This window comes from Herpailurus yagouaroundi, unplaced genomic scaffold (assembly GCF_014898765.1).
Source record: "Herpailurus yagouaroundi ecotype Mexico unplaced genomic scaffold, PumYag 193, whole genome shotgun sequence".
NCBI classification, from domain to species: Eukaryota; Metazoa; Chordata; class Mammalia; order Carnivora; family Felidae; genus Herpailurus; species Herpailurus yagouaroundi.
Genome location: NW_024412424.1, coordinates 6221109 through 6246503, shown reverse-complemented (window position 1 = coordinate 6246503; position 25395 = coordinate 6221109). Strand labels below are relative to the sequence as shown.

At 38.9% G+C, this 25395-nt stretch overlaps 1 protein-coding gene across 24 annotated transcripts in view; it reads left to right on the top strand.

Moving 5' to 3' along the window:
- MAP4 (microtubule associated protein 4) overlaps positions 1–25395 on the top strand; it is a 207912-nt gene that overhangs the window by 75077 nt on the left and 107440 nt on the right. For all 24 annotated transcript variants that reach the window (XM_040445206.1, XM_040445216.1, XM_040445205.1 and 21 more), the window contains 2 exons: positions 2758–2999; positions 24866–24934. In XM_040445206.1, the coding sequence (XP_040301140.1) occupies positions 2777–2999; positions 24866–24934 (292 nt within the window). In that variant the 5' untranslated portion in view covers positions 2758–2776. The remainder of the gene's footprint in view (positions 1–2757; positions 3000–24865; positions 24935–25395) is intronic.

Below are 25395 nucleotides of genomic sequence, written 5' to 3'. Positions count from 1 at the left end.
TGTGTGTGTGTGTGTGTGTGTGTGTGTGTGTGTGTGTGTGTGTGTGTTTAAATCACACTTCTATTTATATGTAGTGACAAGAAAGGAATAGCTAAACTGTGTTGAGATACAGATGCTTGGGTGGTTGGCTAGATACATTCAGAGCCAAATGACCTTCCTGCTTTCCAGCTGTCTCATTTTCTGTCAGTTTTACCTTCTTAGGCTGAATTTAAGCTGCTCTTTGTATTCCATGAACCGCATGTCAGCCCAGGTAGTAGTTTGGGAAGTTGAGGGTGGGGGTGAACAGGGGAACATTACAGTGGATAAAGAGCTGCCCTTTGAGAATATGCACTCAGATAAATGACATTTAAAAGATACTGTTGATTTTGTCTCTATTTTTACCTGTGTCCTGAGTTAGGAAGTTTGAGTGGATTATATGAAAAAGGTATCATATGTGTATATTATGGAAACAAATAAAGCTATTGTTAAGGATGGTACAGATGTCCTTTCAAGTGCTGTTTGACCATGAAACTGTTTAATTACAGACGTCCTTTATTATTTTTGGTTCATAATAGGTTTCAAATGCTAACTGGTAATAATAGTCATCATAGAAAAGGGAAAAACATTTACTTTTTATGGAATTTATTGACATTAAATTTGTCAGGCTTTTTAAAAGTTCTTTAATGAGTCATTTTTCTACATTTTTCCTGGTGGCATCTGGAGTGACAATAATACTCTATATGTAAAGTAGCTGGGTGGCATAGAGAGTAGGACTGCCCATCCATGTTCCTGTGTTGTAAATGGGTTATATGGGCGCTACTCCCTACTGATGACTATGATAGGAACTTGTGTGTAGAACACAAAGATGAAGATAGAATGACTGTACTTTTGGTGGGTATTTCCTTTTCCTTAGTAAATTTAGTTGGAGAGAGGAAGACAGTGGAGGACAGACAGTTTTAAAAGAGAGTCTTTAACAGTGGCTTAAATCGGGGTGCCTGGGTGGCTCAGTCAGTTAAGTGTCCAACTTCGGCTCAGGTCATGATCTCACAGTTTGTGAGTTTAAGCCCCGCATCAGGCTTTGTCCTGACAGCTCAGCGCCTGGAGCCTGCTTTGGATTCTGTGTCTCCCTCCCTCTCTGCCTCTACCCCACTCACTATCTGTCTTTCTCTTGTCTCTCAAAAATGAATAAACGGGGAAAAAAAAGTGGCTTAAATCATAGTAAAATTTGGCCTTTTAAAATTTGGGTTGAGGAAAGACTATATATATATTATTAGTTGAGATTCTTTGGTTGCAAGCGATAGACTGACTAAATTAGATGAAAAAAAAAATTGGAAGGTTGCTCACTCAGACTTAAGAAAGAAGACAACCAGGGCAACTGAACAGCTGCCACTTGGTGAATCTTCCATCCAGGATGTAGTCGTGAAACATTACTTTTACAACCATCCTCTGCCTGGTCATGTGCCCAACACCACTAGGGTGACCATTGGTGTATATGGGGGAAGATAAGGAAGAATAGATTTCTGGGCAGACAGAAGCAATAGCTATTATTTCTATTTGATTTACCTTTACCTGGTCACAAAAGCTCATATGTTCATTTATCTTCATGAATCTCTTGGAGAGTCTGTTAAGTTAGACTTTTTTTTTTTTAATGTTTATTTATTTTTGAGAGAGAGAGAAAGAGAAAGAAAGAAAACAGAGTTGGGGAGAGGACAGAGAGAGAAGGAGACATAGAATCCAAAGCAGGCTCCAGGCTCCGATATGTCAGCACAGAGCCTGATGTGGGGCTTGAATTGACGTGGGGCTTGAATTCACAAACCGTGAGATCATGACCTGAGCTGAAGTCCAACACTTAACCAATTGAGCCACCCAGGCACCCCAAAGTTAGACTTTTTGAAGGACAGATAGTACCCTGCACATTTTTTTTTTAATTTCCCACTGTGCTGTGTATGTACTAGGAACTCCATTTATTTGCAGGCCCTTTGGCACTTTTACTACACCATTTGTATTTTTTCAGCTCTTCACCTAACAATTTTGCCTTTAGTAGGTTATACTTCTTAACGTCAGGTTACGTTTAAAAATTGAGAGCCTGATGTTCTGTAAAGGTGGTGATGTACATGGCCACAAAGAGGGACTGCGCCCCTAACTAATCAGGGAACAGGTCTGTATTTTTATGCCAGCAGGGCTAGGCATGGTTTTGGTGGATGGACCTAGCCTAGCTACAAGAGATTCATGAAGAAACAGTATTTAACCTCAACAAGATAGGGCCCATACTCACAGTCTTTAGTCAGGAGAGGTGACTTCTTTTGCCTGATAGTAATGTAACTTTTTTCATGGGAATATAATGTAATCTGACCTCCTTTTGTATGTTCATTTAAGAATTATTCTGGGACATGATTTGGAAATGAAGATATATAGAATAATTAAAAAGTTTATGAGACTTGAAATCAAAAGACCTGATTTGAACTTTGGATACATTGGTGTTTTTTGTTTGTTTGTTTGTTTTTTTACACTTTATTTTTTCTTATTAATGAAAAGGACAAAATGGCACTTGGCTCTGTTTACCTCCCAGCTATGTGAAAAGAGGGTGTTTACTTTGGGTAAGACTGTTGGTTAACTGAGCTTTAATTTTCTAATCTGTCAAATGAGGGAGTCTCTTTTAGCTCTAACATTTTGGATTTTAATTCTTTTTTTGTTTAGAACAACTGAGAAGAGTTTCTAGGGATGTTTTTTCCTTTGCACAGTGCTCATCTGATGAAACATTTTTCCCTCCTTTACCAGGCAGTTGCAGTGGTGCAGAATGGCTGACCTCAGTCTTGCAGATGCATTGACAGACCCACCTCCAGAAATTGAGGAAGAGATAAAACGGGACTTCATTGCCACACTGGAGGCAGAGGCCTTTGATGATGTTGTGGGAGAAACTGTTGGAAAAACAGACTATATTCCTCTACTGGATGTTGATGAGAAAACCGGCAATTCGGAGTCGAAGAAGAAACCATGCTCAGATACTAGCCAGGTTGAAGGTAAGTAATTAAACCAAGCTGCTCAGAAAGCAGATTGGGGATGACGCTGTAGGTCATAATCTTAGAAACCTTGAGGAAACTGAGCTGACTTTTTTAGTATAGTCACTTTTCTCCTTATCTAAATTTCTTTCATTAGAAACCAAAGACGTAGGTTCGTTACCTTTTAGTTGAGTGTGTGTTCATGAGACTGTAGATTACTTTTTTTTCATTTAAAAAAAAAAATTTTTTTTTAACGTTTATTTTATTTTTGAGACAGGGAGAGACAGCATGAACAGGGGAGGGTCAGAGAGAGAGGGAGACACAGAATCCGAAACAGGCTCCAGGCTCTGAGCTGTCAGCACAGAGCCCGACGCAGGGCTCGACCTCGCAGACCACGAGATCATGACCTGAGCTGAAGTCAGATGCTTAACTGACTGAGCCACCCAGGCGCCCCGACTGTAGATTACTCTTAACCCAAAGGTTTCTTCTGTAAGGTCTCAGCTACTGTATAATCTGCCTACTTTCCTGAATTAAATGGTCTGCTGTGCCTTGACTTTGAAAGTAGCTTTGTAAAAAGTCAGATAAACAAAATTCTGTATTTACATCAAGACTAAATTTAGAATGGAATCAAATACCACTTGTCTTTGGGTGTAATGCCAGGTAAGGATTAAACCATGGATTAAATCTTTTAAAAAGAGGTTTGCTGCTTTTATATATTGCTGGATCAGATTTGCTACTATCTGGTTGAGATTTTTTTGTTTGTTTTGTTTTTTGAGAGAGAGAGGCAGGGAGAGGGAGAGGGAGAATCCCAAGCAGGCTTCGTGTTGTTAGCATGGAACCTGACGTGTGGCTTGATCTCATGAACTGAACTGTGAGATCATGACATGAGCCCAAATCAAGGGTCGCACGTTTAACCAACTGAGCCACCCAGGTACCCTTTGGTTGAGGAGTTTTGCATTTTTGTTCATGTGGGATATTGGTCTGTAGTTTTTTTGTGATGCCTTTTTCTGATTTTAGAATTGAGTTCATTCTAGCATCATAAAATGAGTTGGGAAATGTTCCCTCCTGTTTTCTAGAGTTGTTCATGTAGAATTGATGTTTTTGTCTTTAATGTTGGATAGACTTGGTCAGTGAAGCCATCTGGACCTGGAGTTTTCTGGGTCAGGTTTTTGTTTTTTTGTTTTTTTTTTTAATTAGGAATTCAATTTCTTTAAGAGATCTAGAACTGTTCAGGTTATCTGTTTCTTCTCAAGCCAGCTTTGGTAGGTTGTATCTTTCAGGGAATTGGTACATTTCCTCTAAGTTGTAAGATTGTTGGAGATAGAATTGTACTATTACCTGATTCTCCTAATTTCGGTAGGATCTGTTGTCATACCCCTTCTTTCATTCATTATATTGGTAATTTGTGTCCTCTCTCTCTCTTTTTTTTTTTTTTTAATTGAGTCCGGTTAGAGGTTTATCAATTACTAATGTTTTTAAAGATGTAGCTTTTGGTGTTGTAGATTTTTTTTTCTTTTTTCTTTTTTTTTTTTTTCAACGTTTATTTTATTTTTGGGACACAGAGAGACAGAGCATGAACGGGGGAGGGGCAGAGAGAGAGGGAGACACAGAATCGGAAACAGGCTCCAGGCTCCGAGCCATCAGCCCAGAGCCCGACGCGGGGCTCGAACTCACGGACCGCGAGATCGTGACCTGGCTGAAGTCGGACGCTTAACCGACTGCGCCACCCAGGCGCCCCTGTAGATTTTTTTTTCTATTTTTCTATTTTCAATTTCTGCTCATATCTCTAATATTTCCTTCCTTTTGCTTACTTTGAGTTGATTTGCTCGTTTCCTGTTTTTTTTTTTTAATTTTTTTTAAATGTTTTTATTTATTTTTGAGACAGAGACAGCAATGAGCAGGGGAGGGTCAGAGAGAGGGAGACACAGAATCTGAAGCAGGCTCCAGGCTCCGAGCTGTTAGCACAGAGCCTGACATGGGGCTCGAACTCATGGACTGTGAGATCATGACCTGAGCTGAAGTCGGACGGACGCTTAACCGACTGAGCCACCCAGGTGCCCCTCATTTTCTGTTTTTTTAAGGTGGCAGCTTAGATCATTAATTTTAAACATTTCTTTTCATATTGACACAAAATATTATATTTAAGGTGTACAACATAATGATTTACTATTTGTGTATATTGTGAGATAACTACCACAATACATCTAATTAACATTTGTCACCATACATAATTAACAATTTTTTTTCCTTGTGATGAGAACTTTTAAGATCCACTCTCATAGGAATGTTCAAGTATACAGTACAGTATTATTAACTGTAGTTATTACCATGCTGTACATTATGTTCCCAGGACTTTCTTATTTTGTAACTAGAAGTTTGTACCTTTTATCTACCTTCACCCATTTTGCTCACCTCCACCTCCACCTCTGGCAACCACTTAAAATAAGTTTTTGAATGTTACAAATTTCCCTCTAATCATGGTTTTATATGTGCCTCATAGATTTTGGTGTGTTATTTACGTTTATTTATTTTTGAGAGAGAGATAGAGAGAGAGCACGTGCGTGCGTAGGACAGGGGCAGGGAGAGAGAGGGAGACACAGAATCCAAAGCAGGCTCCAAGCTCAGAGCTGTCAGTGCAGAGCCCGACACAGGGCTTGAACTCACTTAACCATGAGATCATGACTTGAGTCGAAGTCAGACGCTTAACCAACTGAACCATCCAGGTGCCTCTGGTGTGTTCTGTTTTTAATTTTTATTCATTTCAAAATATTTTCAGGGTACCTGCCTGGCACAGTCATTTGAGTGTCCAACTCTTGATATCTGCTCAGGTCATGATCCCAGGGTCATGGGATCAAGCCCTGCATCGGACTCTGCTCTGTGCTGAGCATGGAGCCTGGTTGAGGTTCTCTCCCTCTGCTCCTCTTCCCTGTGTTCTCTCTCTCTCTCTCTCTCTTTCTTTTTTTTTTTAATTTTTTAAATTTATTTTTTAAAAATTTTATTTAACTGTGTTAGTTAACATACAGTGTAGAGTCGGTTTCAGGAGTAGAAACCCTGTGATTCATCACTTAATATATAACACCCAGTGCTCATCCCAACAAGTGCCCTCCTTAATGCCCATCACACATTTAGCCCATCCCCCCACCCACCTCCCCTCCAGCAGCAACCCTCAGTTTGTTCTCTGTATGTAAGCATCTCCCATGGTTTACCAGTCTCTGTTTTTATCTTATTTTTCCTTCCCTTTCCCTATGTTCATCTGTTTTGTTTAATCCCACATGAGTAAAATCATATATTTGTCTTTCTCTGACTAGTGAATACACTCTAGTTCTATCCACTTTGTTGCAAATGGCAAGATTTCATTCTTTTTGATTACCATATCTATCTATCATCTATCTTTCTTTTTTTTTTTTTTTTAATTTTTTTTTTCAACGTTTATTTATTTTTGGGACAGAGAGAGACAGAGCATGAATGGGGGAGGGGCAGAGAGAGAGGGAGACACAGAATCAGAAACAGGCTCCAGGCTCTGAGCCATCAGCCCAGAGCCCGACACGGGGCTCGAACTCACGGACCGCGAGATCGTGACCTGGCTGAAGTCGGACGCTTAACCGACTGCACCACCCAGGCGCCCCTATCTATCTATCTTTCAACCTATGGATCTCCACTCAGCACTCAGTGGACATTTGGACTTTTCCATAATTTGGCTATTGTTGATAGCACTGCAGTAAAATTGGGGTGCATGTGCCTATTCAAATCAGAATTTTTTTAAAGTTTATTTATTTTTGAGTGAGAGCACGAGTGAGGGAGGGGCAGAGAGAGAGGGAGACAGAAAATCCCAAGCGGGCTCCATACTGCCAGCACAGAAGTCGATGCGGGGCTGGAACCCACAAACTGAGATCATTACCTGAGCTTAAATCAAGAGTTAGACGTTTAACCAACTGAGCCACCCAGGTGCCCCCAAATCAAATTTTTGTATCGTTTTGATAAATACCTAGTAGTGCAATTGCTGAGTTGTAGGGTAATTCTATTTTTTAATTTTTTGAGGAACCTCCCTACTGTTTTCCAGAGTGACTGCACCAGTTTGCATATCCACCAGCAGTGCAGAAGGGTTCCCCTTTCTCCGGATCCTTGCCAACATCTGTTGTTGTCTGAGTTGTTAATTTTAGTCATTCTGACAGGTGTGAGGTGGTATCTCATTGTGGTTTTGATTTGTATTCTCTGATGAGTGATATTGAGCATTTTTTCTTTTCTTTTTTTGTTTTTTTACTATTAAAAAAATTTTTTTAATGTTCATTTATTTTATTAAAAAAATTTTTTTTAATGTTTATTTATGTTTGAGACAGAGAGACAGAGCATGAACGGGGGAGGGTCAGAGAGAGAGGGAGACACAGAATCTGAAACAGGCTTCAGGCTCTGAGCTGTCAGCACAGAGCCCGATGCAGGGCTCGAACTCACGGACCACGAGATCATGACCTGAGCTGAAGTCGGACGTTTAACCAACTGAGCCACCCAGGTGCCCCAACGTTTATTTATTTTAGAGAGAGACAGAGTGGGAGCAGGGGAGGGGCAGAGAGACAGAGGGAGACACAGAATCCAAAGCAGGCTTCAGGCTCTGAGCTGTCAGTACAGAGCCCAATGTGGGGCTTGAATCCATGAATTGTGAGATCATGAGCTGAGCCGAAGTTGGACGATTAACCGACTGAGCCACCTAGGCGCCCCTCTTGAGCATTTTTTCATGTGTCTGTTAGCCTTGTCTTCTTTGGAAAGGTGTCTGTCTATACATGTCTTCTGCCCATTTCTTCACTGGATTATTTGGTTTTTTTGGGTGTTAGGTTTGGTAAATTCTTTATAGATTTTGGATATTAACCCGCTATCCAGTATGTCATTTGCAAGTATCTTCTCCTGTTCTGTTGGTTGCCTTTTAGTTTTGTTGATTATTTCCTTCTCTGTGCAGAAGATTTTTATCTTGATGAGGTTCCAATAGTTGATTTTTCTTTTTATTTCCCTTGCCTCTGGAGACATGTCAAGTAAGAAGTTGCTGTGGCTGAGGTTAAAGAGGTTGCTTGCTTTTTTCTCCTCTAGGATTTTGATGGTTTCCTGTCTCACATTTAGGTCTTTCATCTATTTTGAATTTGTTTTTGTATATGGTGTAAGAAAGTGGTCCAGTTTCATTCTTAACATTTGTCACTGTCCAGTTTTCCCATCACCATTTACTGAAGAGACTGTCTTTTTTCCATTGGATACTCTTTCCTGGTTTGTCAAAGATTAGTTGGCCATACATTTGTGGGTCCATTTCTGGGTTCTCTATTCTGTTTCAGTGATCTAAGTGTCTGTGTTTGTGCCAGTACCATACTGTCTTGATGATTACAGCTTTGTAATACAGCTTGAAGTCTGGAATTGTGATGCTTCCAGCTTTGGTTTTCTTTTTCAACATTACTTTGGCTATTCGGGGTCTTTTCTGGTTCCATACAAATTTTAGGATTGTTTGTTTTAGCTCTGTGAAGAATGTGGTTATTATTTTGGTAGAGATTGCATTGAGTATGTAGATTGCTTTGGGTAGTACAGACGTTTTAGCAGTATTTTTGTTCTTCCAATCCATGAGCATGGAATGTTTTTCCATTTCTTTGTGTCTTCTTTAATTTCTTTCATAAGCTTTGTATAGTTTTCAGCATACAGATCTTTTATCTCTTTGGTTAGATTTATCCTAGGAATCTTAAGGATTTGGGGGCAATTGTAAATGGGGTCTATTCCTTGATTTCTTTTTCTGCTGCTTCATTATTGATATATAGAAATGCAACTGATTTCTATGTTGATTTTATAACTTCGACTTTGCTGAATTCACATATCATTTTTTTGGTGAAGTCTTTCAGGTTTCCCATGTAGTGCCATGTTATCTGTGAAGAGTGGAAGTTTGACTTCTTTGCCAATTTGGATGCTTTTTATTTCTTTTTGTTGTCTGATTTCTGAGACCAGGACTTGCAATACTATGTTGAAGAGCAGTGGTGAGAGTGGACATCCCTGTCATGTTCTTGACCTTAGGGGGAAAGCTCTCAGTTTTTCCCCATTGAAGATGATATTAGCTGTGGGCCTTTCCTGTATATGGCCTTTAGGATGTTGAGGTATGTTCCTTCTGTCTCTACTTTCTTGAGGGTTTTTACCAAGAAAGGATGCTGTACTTTGTCAAATACTTTTTCTGTATTTATCGAAAGGATCATACAGTTCTAATCCTTTCTTTTATTAACGTGGTATATCACATTGATTTGCAAATAGATAAAATCTCTCTCTCTCTCTTAAAAAAAAAAATTTCTGGGGCTCCTGGGTGGCTCAGTCAGTTAAGTGTCCGACTTCGGCTCAGGTCATGATATCACAGTTTGTGAGTTTGAGCCCTGCGTCGGGCTCTGTGCTGACAGCTCAGAGACTGGAGTATGCTTTGGATTTTGTGTCTTCCTCTTTCTGTCCCTCCCCCACTGGCACTGTCTCTCAAAAAATGAATAAATGTTAAGAAAATAAAAATAAAAATTTCTAATTTCCCTTGTGGATTCCATTTGAGCCATGGGTTATTTAGAAATATGTTAATTTCTCAATATTTGGAGATTTTCCTGATATCTCACAATAATTGATTTTTAGTTTAATTCTGTTGTGGTCAGAAGACATCCTTTGAAATTTCAGTTCATTTCAATTTGTCATGGTTTGTTTTATGGTCCACAATACGACCTGTCATGGTCAGTGTTCTGTGAGCACTTGAAATAATATGATGCTGTTATTGTGTGGAGTACTCTTTTTATGCCAATTAAGTCTAGTTGGTTGATAGGGTTGTTTAGGTTTTCTGTATCTTTACTGACTTTATATCTACTTGTAATGATCTCTGAGAGGGAGAGATGTTGAGGTCTCCACAGAGTTTTATGGATTTGTTTCTTTTTCCCTTCTATTCTGCCAGTTTTTATCTCATGTATTTTGAAGATCTGTTGTCATGTGCACATACAGTGTAGTTGACATACAGGGTTATATTTGTTTCAAATGTACAGTATAGTGATTCAGCACTTCCATATATCCTTTGACTTTCAGAGCATTCTTTATTAATATTTAATAAAAATGGGTTTCTTGTAGATGGAATATAGATGGATCTTGCTTTTCTAGCTGGTCTGAAGATCTCTGTCTTTTCATTGGTATTTTAGACTATATTTAATGTTATTATTGGTATGGTGGATTTAAATCTGTCATTTTGATAGTTGCTTTCTATTTCTTCTATCTGTTCTTATGTTTTTCTATCTGTTTTTGGATTAATTGAATGTTTTTTATGATTGTGATTTTAATTTTTTTTTAATGTTTGTATTTATTTTTGAGACAGAGAGAGACAGCTTGAGCAGGGGAGGGGCAGAGAGAGAGGGAGACACAGAATCTGAAGCAGGCTCCAGGCTCTGAGCTGTCAGCACAGAGCCTGACATGGGGCTCGAACTCACGGACTGTGAGATCATGACCTGAGCCGAAGTCAGACGCTTAACCGACTAAGCCACCCCGGCTCCCCATGATTATGTTTTTAACTTCAATATTGGCTTATTATGTATATTTCTTTTAAAATTTCTTTTATTTTTGACATACTGTTTACAGTGTATATCTTCAACTTCTTCTAATTTGCCTTCCAGTAATATTGAACCATTTCATATATAGAGTAAAATTCCATGCAAAACAGTAAATGTCCAATTCCTCTTTCATTTTTTTCTTTTACTGTCATATACCTAATTTTACATACGTTAATAACGTACTTTGTTACTCTTTTTGCTGTAGATTGTCAGTTATTTTTTAGATTAAAAATATGGGAGGGGTGCCTGGGTGGCTCAGTCGGTTGAGTGTCCAACTTCAGCTCAGGTCACGATCTCACAGTCTGTGAGTTTGAGCCCCGCCTCGGGCTCTGTGCTGACAGCTCAGAGCCTGGATCCAGCTTCAGATTCTGTGTCTCCCTCTCTCTCTGCCCCTCCCCTGCTCATGCTCTGTGTCTCTTTGTCTCAAAAATAAATAAAAACATTAAAAAAATATATGGGAAATAACCTTTTATAGTTACTCTAATTTTTACCATTTGGGGCATTCTTTATTTCTTTGTATAGATCCAGATTTCTATCTAACACCACACTTCCTGAAAGAATTCCATTAACATTTCTTTTTAACACAGGTCTTTTAGCAGTGAATTATTTCAGCCTTAGTTTACGAAAAACCAGCCTTCAATTTTGGAAGATATCTTTCCAAGGTATCATATTCTTTGTGACTTCTTTCTTTTATTTAGGAAAGTTAGTCTTCCCGCTTGGATAGTTTCTGAGAAATCTTTTTTAATCTTGATTTTGTTCCCCTTTTTTCCCTCTGGCTGCCTTCAAGATTTTATCTTTATCTTTGTTTTTTAGCAGTTGGAATATGTTGTATTTAGGTGCTATCTTGGTATGGTATTTGTTCTGCTTGGGGTTCTCTGAGCTTGATCTGTGCTTTGATGTGGTTCATGAAGTTTGGAAATTTTTTGAGTATTTATCTTTTAAATTACTTTGCCTCATTCTTTCTCTTTTCTCCTGGGATTCCAATGACATTTTTCTTAGATTTTTGGGTATTGCCTCACAGCTCTTGGATGCTCTTGTTTTTTTTTTCTCCTTTGTTTTCTCTTTGTGTCTCATTTGAGTACTTTCTTTTGACCTATTTTCAACTTTCCTGATTCCCCCACCCCTCCCACTGGCCCTGGTTGCATTGAATCTCATGATGAGCCCTCAGTGGCATTTTTTTTTTTTTTTTTTTTAGTTTATTTATTTTTAAGAGGAACGGAGACAGCACAAGCTGAGGAGGGGCAGAGAGAGAGAGAGAGAGAGAGAGAGAGAGAGAGAGAGAGAGAGAGAATGAATCTGAATTTAGGAAGCCGTGAGATCATGACCTGAGCCGAAACCAAGAGTCGGACCCTTAACCGACTGAGCCACCCAGGAGCCCCATCAGTGGCATTCTTTAATTTCTTTCTGGTTATAATTTTTAGCATTTCTGTTTGACTCTTTCTTATAGTTTCTATGTCTCTGCTGAAGTTCCCCATATGTTCATGCATATTTCTATCTTTTCCACTGTAGACCTTAACAGTATTCATTATTATTTTAAATCTCTTGTCTGATAGTTTGGATCATCTGGGTCAACATCTGGGTCATCTGGGTCATTTCTCAGTCTGATTGTTTTGTCTCTTGACAATGTTTTGTTTTGTTTTATTTTATTTTATTTTATTTTATTTTATTTTATTTTATTTTTTTTTTTTTTTGTATTTTTTATGTGTCTCTTAATTTTTGAGTGAATGCTGGACTTCACATGTAAAACTGTAGTCACTGAGAGAAAACAATCTTTATGCCTGGAATTGGGCACGTCTCTTCTTTCACTAGGTAATTAATACACAGCACTGAGTCCATTTAGGATAGAGTTGAACTAGGTTTGGGTTTTGTTGTTACTATGATTATCTTCAGTGTATTACTGGCTTGAGATTCCTCCATTCCTTGTGTTTAGAGTGGGGAGTGGGGTGCTGAAAGGTTTTTCTCAGTGTTCTTGTTCCACTCTTCGCTTTTGGTGTCCCTGTGACACCTGCGCCCGAAAGGCTGGAAGGCTGTTTCTCCATGCGCTTGCCCCTCCCAGAAAAGTCCTAGCCTGGAAGTAGACAGGACTGTTGATATCTCTGGTTTTGGTCCTCGTTCAGGTGTGATCCTGTGTGCATGGTTGAGTCTTTCTCAGTAATACCCTCTTACAGGTGGTAGGGTCTTCTCACAATATCCTGCAGGGTCTTGGGTAGGACTTACTGCTCCCCTAGGGGAAGAAGGTATCTTCTTCTTAACTCTAATTCTTTCCCCAGCTACAGTTTGCCTTAGCCCAGGCCCTGGGACTGATTGGGTTTGACACACTTCTTCCCCCAAGCAGCTCAGCTTTTGTTTGCATGGGGTAGAAGGGCAGGGTAAGATTGGGGGTGGTGGTCAGGACTTTACATGAGTTAAGTGGTGGCTTTCTCCCAGGTCTGCAGAAGGAGACTCTCCCACTTTGTCTCCAGTCTTACCAGCATCTGGGCAACATCTGTGCAGATGTTTGAACTTCCCTTGTGTCTGTGGATGCTAGGGACCCTAGACTGTCATACAGCCCTTCACTTAGCCTTTAGCCTATCATTAAACTTTTTAGTTGAATTCTTACCTGCTTGTTAAACCCAGCATCTCTCCCTCACACGCTCTGACATAGGAGAGCCGGTGCTTACCTCCCTGTCTCCTTGAGGGCCATGTCTTCCTTTGGATTTCATTTTTTCTTTTCCTTTGGTTGTGCGTTGTTTCCACCTCCTGGGCCTCAGCTTAGGTGGGTGAACATCGTGATGTGGCAGCAGTAGATTTTCTTGTGCTTTATCTTCGGTGGTTTGACCTGTGTTTCATTAACCCTAGAAGAGGAAAGTTTTTTAGAAACTGTTTTGCTTATAAAAATTAAATTTCCCCTAATATTTTTAATATATGAATAACCTATAACTGTAATTAAAATTACTGTAATTAAAAGTTCATTAACTCAGGGAGACTAGTCTGGAAATTGGTAACAGTGTTTACTCCGGGAAGAAGTAGCTGGCTAGAGTGTAGAGGTGGGAGGGAGCCTTATTTTTACTGTATATCCCTTTGGACCACTTGGGTTTTGTACACATATATTTATCAACCTGTTCAAAAAGAATAATACAAAGTTTATAATTACATTAGAACTAAATTATAAGTTTCTAATTTTATTTTTATACCACCTTGTTTGTAGAAGATTTGGCTAAGAATAAGTGGGAAAAGGAGAGGTGGCTGTTGGGAGACCTTGAAGAAGAAAGGAAAAGAATTTCTTTATTTCGTCTTGTAGAAATCTGGGACAGTGAGTGAGTTCTCAGTGAATGGGGGCTTCTTTACTGTGAGTCTAACTTTTATAGATTATTTCTCTCATGGGTTTTGCCCAAATGATAGGTTGGGTTCATGTTTGTGTTTTGCTTGGAGAAAATTCTAAATAACATGTTTTTTTCTTCTGAATACTTCTTCAGAAGTGATGGAAGGGTCCTAGACTTCATTATCTTCATGTTTTACTATATACCCAACTTTAAGTTTGATTTTGTTATTGGGTGAGATTCATGAAGTTATCACTGGCGGTCCAGGTGTGATTACCAGCAGGCTTACTTAGGCCAGTCAGTGGAAAGTTATCAACCAGTTTCCTGCGTCTAGAATAGAAAGGGCAGTTGAATAGGTTACAACGTGTAATGGAATTCTTTGGACAGTGGTGTTTTTATTTCTTTTAATTCTCACATGCCTACCCTAATTACCCATGACTTAAAAATGGGGGATAAGCAAGCAGGCTACCTTTATGACACTTAACACAGAGTAGGAAAAGTTGCCTTTTTTCTCCCGACATACATTTCCTGCCCCAGACCTGGAAACAGTAAGTTCTCAGAGCCTCCCTCCCCTTTACAACGTGGGTGGGTGCTAGGGGTGCTTGTTGCCACTGGATTTTTCATTGGTTTTAGGCCTTTTTTGTGGATATACTGTACTCTTTTCTCTTTTCCATTTTACTGCTATTCAGTTTTGTTTCCATGAATATTTTTATCTTCTTCTTATTACCCCATAAAACCTCTAAAGAGCCAAATACCTGGAAATAAAACTGGTGTCATATTACTTCTGAAATGCCTGTCACCTTGCAAAAACAGTTCTCAAAATACTTTTTCAGGATTTATGTATTACTTGTTTTTTTCTTCTTCAGAAATGTTATCCACTTAATCATTGCTCATTATCACCTCTGTATGGCTCTATTTTCTAGGTCAGGGAAACAAAAGACAGCTTTCTTTTACATGTGAATAACAAAACAATAATATTTCTGTGACTTTTGTTCATTCACAACATTGTCATAGATGTTTGAAAGAGCATCTAGCACATTGTTGATGCTTAGACACAAATAATTGGCAAATCTGTGCACAAGTCACTTAAGTTTTCTGTACTCTGTGCTTAATTGTACTTGTGAGATTGAGAGAATTCTAGGAGGTTTTGGGGGCTAAGAATTTTTTCTATTAAATGTTCTAACCTAGGACAGTGGTTTTCAAAGTGTGGTCCTTGGACCAGAAGTGATCCCATCATTTGGGAGCTTGTTAAGGTACAATTCTCAGGCCCACCCACCTGGAATCAGAAACTTTGGGTATGGAGCTCAGCAGTCTGTGTTTTAACAGGCCCTTGCAGGTAACTTTGATGCACCCAAGATTGAGAAACATTGATCCAGGAGGGAGGGCCTAAGCCAAGTCCTGGAAAGAATGATAACTAGATACTGCAGATTCTTGTTTAGCTGACGGGCCTTCTCTTGCAGAGCCTTGCAACCAGCTTTATTGGCCACCAGAGGGCGATGTTGGAACAGGCCTGACTTTTGCGCTAGAAGGTGCCCTTGTGCCGAGATCATGCAGAATCTACCCCCCCCGCCCCCCCCGCCCGCCCCCTTTTGCCCAAAGCCGACTCACCGTGGCTGTCTTCGTCACAGCACACATGCCCTCTCAGGGTCTTGCCACTTCCCTTCTCTGCCTGATTTGCCAGCTATGGGACTCTAAAATCACTTGTGAGAGAAGAGATTTAAAAACAAACAAACAAGAAACCCCCAAAACACAAAAATAAACCCAGTGAATTTGAATGTCCTTATTTCTCAGGGCGCGTGATTATTTAAAAATTGTGTTGTTTTCAGTGCAATAGGTGTTTAGCTGAGAAAGATTTCATTTCATGAAATGGATGTTCCTCTGAGGGAATTAGTGAAAGAAGGCAGTGTAGCATCTTTTGAATTAGGATTTACCCAGTAATGCACAGTGAACCTCTTTCTTACTCTAAAGCCTACTTATTTATTTATTTTTAAAATATTTATTTATTTTTGAGAGAGAGAGAGAGAGAGAGAGCATGAGCAGGGAAGGGGCAGCGAGAGAGAGGGAGACACAGAATCTGAAGCAGGCCAGGCTCGAGTTGTCAGCAAAGAGCCCGACGGGGGGCTTAAACTCACGAACCGCGAGATCACGACCTGAGCCGTACTCAGACGCCCAACTGACTGAGCCACCCAAGTGCCCCAAAGCCTACTTATTTTTATGTTGTAATGTTTTTCTTTCTCCCTCCCTATGTTTCCTTCCTTCCTTCCTTCCTTCCTTCCTTCCTTCCTTCCTTCCTTCCTTCCTTCCTTCCTCTCTCCTGGGCTTGGATTCTTTTTAGACTGTTAGGTGTTATGTGTATGGTAGAATCTCAGTCTCTCTTTTATTTTCTTCTAACCTCCTTATTTTGCTTTTTTTTTTTTATTCTGGTAAGTTTCTTATTTCTTAGATGCACAATTATTAGTCTACTAATGTCACTTAAGCTAGATTTTTATATTTTCATGTTCTACCAAGGTTACTTTATAGTTTAGTGATCAGTCTGCAGTTAATCTACAGTTAGTGTACAGATTGATCAACTATAGATGATCATTGTTAATAACAATGGAAATAATAACATTTGTTAACATTTACATAACACTGTATAGTTGGCACAATACTTCCTCCAGTATTAGTAGATTTCGTCTTCTTGATAACCATGGGAGATAGATATCACATTTTTCAGGGGAGGCTGCTAAGGCTTAGAAAGCACAAGGGAGTTGGATTTGATCATTTGGTTAATAGTGACAGACCACAACTGAACTCAGATCTTCTGATTTTCAACCTCATGTTCTTTCTATGAAACCACACCATCTTCACAGATGCATACTCTCTGCTTAATTTAATGTCTTATAGATGCTGTTTTTCAAAACTAAACATTTACTTATTTAACTCAAAGACAAAATTATTAGACATATAAATATTATTTTCAGGAACTATAAATGAGTCTTATTTCATTTGTATAAAGAGCTTGAACTTTGAACCTGAGGACTCTGCTACTAATTCATATGAATTTGTAAAGTTTTCCACTTTCTTAGGTGACTGTTTCACATCATCTCCTTTCTGTTCAAACCTCCAGCACCTGCCCTCCTGTTCATATTCTCAGCCAATGACTTTTACAACAAAGGATCAATAGACTCAGTCAGAAGAGAACTTCTGCACAGTCCCCCTGCTGCAGGTCCTCACCTACCTCCCCCCTCTGCCCTTTCCTCTGCTCTTCCTCTTGTTATGGGCGAACTGCTTTCACTTAGGGCACTGCTAGAGCCATTTTCTCTTCTGTTGCCTGCATCATCAGTTTCTCTGTTTCAACTGGGTCATTCATCAGCATCAAATAGACCATAATTTTTAACTTCCTTAAAAAAAAATCCTATCTCAGGGGCTCCTGGGTGACTCACTCAGTTGAGTGTCCAACTTCAGCTCAGGTCATGATCTCACCGTTTATGAGTTAGAACCCTGCATCAGGCTGTGCACCGACAGTGTTGAGCCTGCTAGAGATTCTCTCTCTCTCTCTCTCTCTCTCTCTCTCTCTCTCTCTGCTCTTCCCCAGCTCATGCTTTCTCTCTCTCTCAAAATAAATAAATATACTTAAAAAAAAAAGTCCTTTCTCAACCCCATGCCCATCTCATTTACTTCTTTTTTTCCCTGTTCCTGTGAAAAAGATGTATCTACTACCTGTCTCCTTCTTTCTTGAACCCCTTCCCATCCTACAGTAGCCCATGCCATGCCACCCAAACCGCTCCTTTTACATTGCCAAGGATGAATCCCGGATAACCCCAAGGGTTTTAGCACGATTGACTGAAAAATGAATTGCCATCATCTGAGATTGGGAAAGCTCTAGAAAGAGTATTTTGAGGGGCACCTGGGTGGCTCAATCAGTTATGTGTCCAGCTCTAGATTTCGGCTCAGGTCATGATCTCATAGTTGTGAGATCAAGCCCAGTGATGGTCTCCTGTCCAGCGTGAAGCCTGCTTAAGAGTCTCTCTCTCTTTTTCCAAAGAAAAAGAAAAAAAAAAGGTAGATTTTTAGAGGAATATAAGAAATTTAAGTCGAGAGTTGCTGAGCGTGAGTTACATGATAGTAGAGAAGATACCCAAGTGGAGAAGAGCAATAGACAGCTAGATAAGAGTCTGGAGTTCAGAGGAGAGTTCTGGGCTCGGGATACCAATCTGGAGGTTGTTGATATTTAAAGCTCTGGCTAAAGGAGGTAGTTGTGAAGCATGTCATTTTCAGAATGTTTTACTTTTGCCACATAAAAATAAGTTATGCTGCTCTTTTCAATGCATCCAAATGCTCCTAAATATATAGCATTTTGATCCTCCTCATCATGTATTTTAAAAATGTATGAGCAAGCTGTTCATTATCATTGGAAATGTAAATCCTTCTTTCGATTCCTTGAACTCTTATTTCTAGTCCATGTCTGTCATAGACTTTTATCTTAGAGTAATACATTTTTATACTGATAGGTTTTTCTTGATTGTTATTGTGTTTTTGTAACAAAATATGTATGAGAGCTTAAATTTTAATTTAAAAAGTTCCTGTAAACATAAGGCTTTAAATATTAACTTGATCCAGAAGAAAAGTTATTATCACAGTTACTAGTAGTAGTACACAGTTGATCGCATGTGTCATGATTTTTGGTAAATCGTTACTAACCATAAAAGTTGAATTTGGTTGGAAATGTTTTTGGGGGGTCTAATATTTTTCTCAATTAGGTCATGAATCTTTGGATAATTATTTTTTGCTAGGATGAAAGAGGGTGTAGTAATTTCTATTCCTATTGGTTTTTGTTTTTGTTTTTAGTTAGCTTCATGCGAGTTCAGAGCCCACCGCAGGGCTTGAACTCTTGACCCTGAGATCAGTCAGGTGCGTAACCTACTGAGCCACCCAGGCGCCCCTCTCTTCCTATTTTAATAGATTTTAAAGTGAAAAAACTTTATTCACATGGCTAAGTGTGTGGGAATAGAAGTCTCTACGGAAATGTCCTCAATTCTTTGAGTTATACGTTAAGGATTCTGTAAGTCATTATTATTAGAAATTATTTTCAATGTTGTATCAGAAGGCAACTACATTAAAACTTCTTTAAAGTTTGATGAAAGCAAAGAATTGGAAACTACCTATCCTGGAAGATGATTTGTTACTCAGTCATGAGAGAATTTACTTTTCAGGGGCTTGCTTTTGTTTCATGGATCTGTGATATTTTCTTTATACCTTCTGAGGGAAATGAGGTAGTTTTTAAAAAAAGTCTCCTGTTTGCGGGGCACCTGGGTGGCTCACTCGGTTAAGCATCCGACTTCAGCTCAGGTCATGATCTCACAGTTTGTGGTTTTGAGCCCCGTGTTGCGCTTTGTGCCGACAGCTCAGAGCCTGGAGCCTGCTTCGGATTCTGTGTCTCCTTCTCTCTGCTCCTCCCCAACTTGTGCTCTTATCTCTGTCCCTCAAAAATAAATAAATGTTAAAAAAAAAAAAGTCTCTTATTTGCTGTATCAACATTGCTTCCCTGAGTGATGTTTATTCTCTTTGAATGCGATGATGCCTTATTCTTTTGGTGATAGTTTCCCTCAGGTATGTGGCATTACTGTCTATTTGAGATTCCTCATGACTTTTTTTTTTTTTTTTTACCACCTGCCTCTGACAGGGATACAGCTGTGCTGCCAGGTGGAGTGTGAGGGCTCCCCATTCGTTCTGGAGGTTGGCACAAGGCTGACTGTTGTGGGGTGAGGGAAGGAAAGTATGGGGGAAATGGGGACTGGCCTGGTAGCTTTTAATGGCGCTCCCATCATGCCTGCTGTCCAAGTGCAGAAGACCTTGCAGTCCTGCTTTCCTGGGCCGCCTTTGGGCTGTGGTTTCTCCTTCAGTGTGATCCCATTTGCTTCAGCTTCTTGGATATTCCTTGTAATTTCTGCTCCACTGGATGGTAACCTTCTTGATTTCTAGGTCTTTTCTTACTTTATTCTTTTGAGCCATCTTTCCTGCCATGTTTAAGTATTTGTGGTAGTATGTTGAGGATGACCTATGAACTTCAGTTGGCTCTCTCTATCCATTCTCTTAATTTTAAATATGTAATTTTATTTTTTACCAAAATGGGATTGTATTGTACAAAATAATTTTGTGTGGTACAAAATAATTTTATTATTTTGCACATGTAGATTGCTAATTTACAAGTATGTTAATAAATATACTTCTACAACTTTGTTTTTAATGGTTAAATAGTGTTCTATTATAGAATTCTGTAACTATTAGCTACTTAAAATTTTTTATTTTTTAATTTACATGCAAGTTAGTTAGCATATTGTGCAATAATGATTTCAGGAGTAGAGTCCAGTGATTCATCTCCAGTCTATAACACCCAGTGCTCATCCCAACAAGTGTCTTCCTTAATGCTCCTTGCCCATTTAGCCCATCCCCCCCACCCACAACCCCATCAGCAACCCTCTGTTTGTTCTCCATATTTAAGAGTCTCTTATGTTTTGTCCCCCTCCCTGTTTGCTTCCCTTCCCTTATGTTCATCTGTTTAGTACCTTAAAGTCCTCATATGAGTGAAGTCATATATTTGTTTTTCTCTAATTTTGCTTAGCATAATACACTCTAGTTCTATCTACATTGTTGAAAATGTCAAGATTTCATTCTTTTTGATTGCTGAGTAATAATGCTCCATTGTGTGTGTGTATGTATGTATGTATGTGTGTGTGCGTGTGTGTGTGTGTACGTGTGTACACACAAACCACATCTTTATCCATTCATCTGTTGGTGGACGTTTGGGCTCTTTTCCATACTTTGGCTATTTTTGATAGCGCTGCTATAGGCATTGGGGTGCATGTGCCCATTTGAAACAGCACACCTGTGTCCTTTAGTTAATTACCTAGTAGTTAGTAGTGCAATTACTGGGTCATAGAGTAGTTCTGTTTTTAACTTTTTGAGGAATCTCTATACTGTTTTCCAGAGTGGCTGCACCAGTTTATATTCCCACCAATAGTGCAAAAGAGATCCTCTTTCTCTGCATCCTCACCAACATTTGTTGTTGCCTGAGTTAATTTTAGCCATTCTGACAGGTGTGGGGTGCCATCTCATTGTGGTTTTGATTTGTATTTCCCTGATGATGAGTGATGTTGAGCATTTTTTCCTGTATTGGTTGGCCATCTGGATGTCTTCTTTGGAGAAGTGTCTGTTCATGTCTTTTGCCCATTTCTTCACTGGGTAAGAAATGTTTTTTGGGTGTTGAGTTTGATAAGTTCCTTATGGATTTTTGGATACTAACTCTTTATCTGATGTGTCATTTGCAAATATCTTCTCCCATTCTGTTGGTTTCCTTTTACTTTTGCTGATTGTTTCCTTTGCTGTACAGAAGCTTTTTATCTTGATGAGGTCCCAGTAGTTCATTTTTGCTTTTATTTCCCTTTCATCTGGAGACATGTTGAGTAAGAAGTTGATGCAGCTGAGGTCAAAGAGGTTTTTAAAAATGTCTGCTTTCTCCTCGAGGATTTTGATGGCTTCCTGTCTTACATTTAGGTCTTTCATCGATTTTGTGTATTTTTGTGTATAGTGTAAGAAAGTGGGTCCAGATTCATTTTTCTACATATTGCTGTCCAGTTTTCCCAGCATCATTTGCTGAAGAGACTGTCTTTATTCCATTGGATATTCTTTCCTGGTTTGTCAAAAATTAGTTGGCCATACATTTGTGGGTCCATTTCTGGGCTCTCTGTTCTGGTCCATTGTCTATCCATTCTTTAAATGTCTATCGATTATTTTTTTAAAAGGTATAGTATTATTAGTAGTAGTAGTATTACTATTTCATTAGGTAAACCGTATGCCTAATGTGGGGCTTACTTACGACTTTGAGATCAAGAGTCGCACACTCTACCAAGTGAGCCAGTCAGGCGTCCCTACTCTTAAATTCTTTAATGTGCTCTGGGGCGCCGGGGTAGCTCATTCAGTTAAGTGTCCAACTCTTTGATTTTGGCTCAGGTCATGATCTCGTGGTTGGTGGATTCCAGCCCTGCATCAGGCTCCATGCTGGCTGTGCAGAACCTGCTTGGGATTCTTTCTCTCTCCCTCTCTCTCTGCCCCTCTATGCACCTCTCTCTCTCTCTCTCTCTCTCAAAGTAAATAAACTTAAAATTTTTTTTTAAAGTATTATAAAATAATGTGCTCAATTAAAACAGGACTTTGTGTCTGTTTAAGTCTTCCTTTTTTTCCTTATCTCTGGTTCCCCATCAGTGGTGTTTGGATATATTCTTTCATAATTTTTCTGATTATTTGTGTGCGCGTGTGTGTTATAATGCTATTATGCCATATTTGCTTTTCTTTTTTTCTTTTAAGTAGGCTTCATGCCCATGATGATGCCCAATGTGGGGCTTGAACTCATGACCTCGAGTTCAAGACCTAAGCTGAGATCAAGAGTCGGATACTTAACTGACTGAGCCACCCAGGCAACCCTGGTTTAATTTTTTTCTTAATATGGTCTGGCATTTTCCCATATCAGTACATGAAGAGTTATCTCATTTCTTTTAAAATTGCATATTATTTCATAATTTAGTGAATCTGTCAGTGGGCATTTGTAACTTTTTAAACAATGCCATAGTCAACATCTCATTAACATTCATATTTGTGCACTTTTATGTCTTTCTCTGAACTATGTACCTAAAATGGATTGTTGAGTTAAACAAGTATATCAAAATTTGATAGACTGCCAAGTTGTCTCATAAAAGGTTGTTCTGATTTATATTCATTGAGTGGTGTATGAGATTACCTGTTTTCTTACACTGTGCCAACACTGGCTATTAAATTGTAAAAAGATTTTATCACTCTCATGACCAGAAGATGGTATTTTTTATAATTTGCATTTTCCTATAATCTGCATTTTATTTTATTTTTTACAATCTGTATTTTAAAATGAGGCAGATTTTTTAAAATATGTGTTCTTTCTTGAGCTAAGAAGAATAAATTTTATAAATGTACTTTGTGAGGGTAAAAGGAAATTTATGCTAAACATGTTCTATCCCATATTTGGCATAAATGTGGGATAGAACATAGTTGGTATCTCTCCAGATAAGTAAAACAGTATGTAAAGCCCTAGTATGGTACCTAATGCATGGTGGATATTCAATAAAAGTCTGTTCTCTTTCATTCCTTTATTTTCTTTTTCCTCCAGTTAATTGATAATCTCTTTTTGGTCTGCCTTGTTCTTTAGGTTTTCTGTAGTTGTTCCTCTGTTATTTGAGATAACAGAATGAAAGATATTTTCAATGAGTTTATGTGAAAGATTTCTGCCTTGGATCTGTGGGAGTCAGAAGGTTGGACAGTACAGTTTCTTGTCTTTCAAAGTAAAATCTTGCATTTTATATTTTTGTAGCATACATTCCAGATTTTTACTTGTTTTATGAAAAATATCTCTAGGGGCACCTGGGTGGCTCAGTCAGTTGGGCGTCCGGCTTTGGCTCAGGTCACCATCCCGTGGTTCATGAGTTCGAGCCCCGTGTCGGGTTCTGTGCTGACAGCTTGGGGCCTGGAGCCTGCTTCAGGTTCTGTCTGTCTGTCTCTCTCTCTCAATCTCTTTCCCCAAAATAAATAAAGATTAAAAAAAAAGAAAAAAAAAGACAAATATCTCTGTTAAGTTCTTGAGAGGGACTCATGGGAAGCTCTTGGGTTGGCAAGCTGACTGCAGAGCTAGATGGGTTGCTGAAGTGTTAGATGTGGTCAAAGCCTTTAAGAAAAGGTTGTACATCCTTATATTCGTCTATGTAGTAACGCAATTTCATCCATGATATAGTAGAGCAAAGAAACTAGAATAACCAAAACAATTTTGGAAAAGACCCACTATGGAGGACTCACATGACCTTTTTGAAATACTGTATAGATTCAGTAATCAAGACAGTGTAGTATTGGAAAAATGGATAGACTTATAGGCCGGTGGAATAGAAGAGAGTCCAGAAATAGATCCACACATAGTATATGTGATTTTACTACAAAAATGCAATGGCAGTTCAGGGAATAAGGATAGTCTGTTCAACAAATTATACAGGAATAATTAGATGTCCATAGGCAAAAAATACAGATCTAGACCTGTAGCTACACTATATACAAAATTTATCATGTATCATTGGCCTTAATATGGAGCCTAAATTTGAAAACTAGAAGAGTTCTAGAGGAAAACGTAGGAGAAAATCCTGTGGCCTTGAGTTAGATAAAGATTTCTTAGATACCTCACTGAAAATATAAGAAAGCATGAGGGGAAAAATGAAAAGTTCGAGTTCATCAAAATTTAAAGCAAAAGACACAGTTAAGACAATGAAAATACGGGTAAGACACAGTTTGCAAAGCAAAAGACACAGTTAAGAGAATGAAAATTCAAGTTATAGACTGGGATAAAATATTTGCAGAATTCATCTGATAAAGGGTTGGTACTTAGAATGTATAAGGAATCCTCAAAACTAAATAATAAGAAAACAACCCAAAGAAAAGTGGTCAAAAAATTTGACCATTCATTTCACTAAAGAAAGGGATGGCAAATAAACATGAAAAGATGCTCAATGTCTTTAGTTATTAGGGAATGTGACACAACTATACTCTATCAGAATAAGTAAGATTAAAATGCCCTGGACTCTTTGTGAGGGAGTTCCAAATGGCCCTGTGCCCTTGGAGCATTGGATTTGAATCACAGATACAAAATCTGTGGTGCTTAATAGTGGTTCTAATTGAATACAATGGTAATCTTTGACAATTTACAGAACAGAAAGGATTTCAGTTTGCTTATTAGGAAAGGCTCTCCTATAGTGTAGAGTCTGGGTCCCGTAAAAATGAATGACTCCGTTGTGTTCTATATTTCTGGGTTTTCTTTTATTGGATCTTTAAATTTTGGACATATATTTATCTGCTTTAAGCTCATGCTATGAAGAGTGACAAAATTCTACCTAGTTAGGTAGTGTGGAGTGTGTTTTTCATACTGCTGTCTGTCACAGCGGCTAATTATTCTTTGTGGTTGTTGCAGGTACGCCATCCTCTAAAGCAACAGGGCTAGCCAATGGTGATCATGGAATGGAAGGGAATGATACTGTGGGTAAGTGGTTCCCCGGATTCCCCAAATGTGGAGGTGAAACAGTCACAGTAAACACCTTGATGAGCTTCTTTGAGGAAGACTGTTAGGGAGGCATGTGAATTATCTCTAAGGGTTTTGTTGTTCTTGTTGGATGTATTCAAATCCAGGGCATCTGCCACATAACATCTCTAACAACAGAAGAGTGGTATTGAATATTTGTTGTAGTTGTGCCACACAAGAGCTGGATCAATCTTAAAACTACGATTATAGATGCAAACTAATCATCATCAAAATATGTTATATTGGAGGCCTTTGGCCACTACAGCTCTTTACACAGGCTTTCCCCCACTGCACTTAGATTGCTTGCCATGGCTTAATGTTAGGAAATCTGTGAGCCACAAATTAAAAGTTCTTTCCTTTCTATTTTGCCCTCGGTCTTTTTCTCCCCGCCCCCCCCCAACTGTTACTTTTGAAATCTGTCT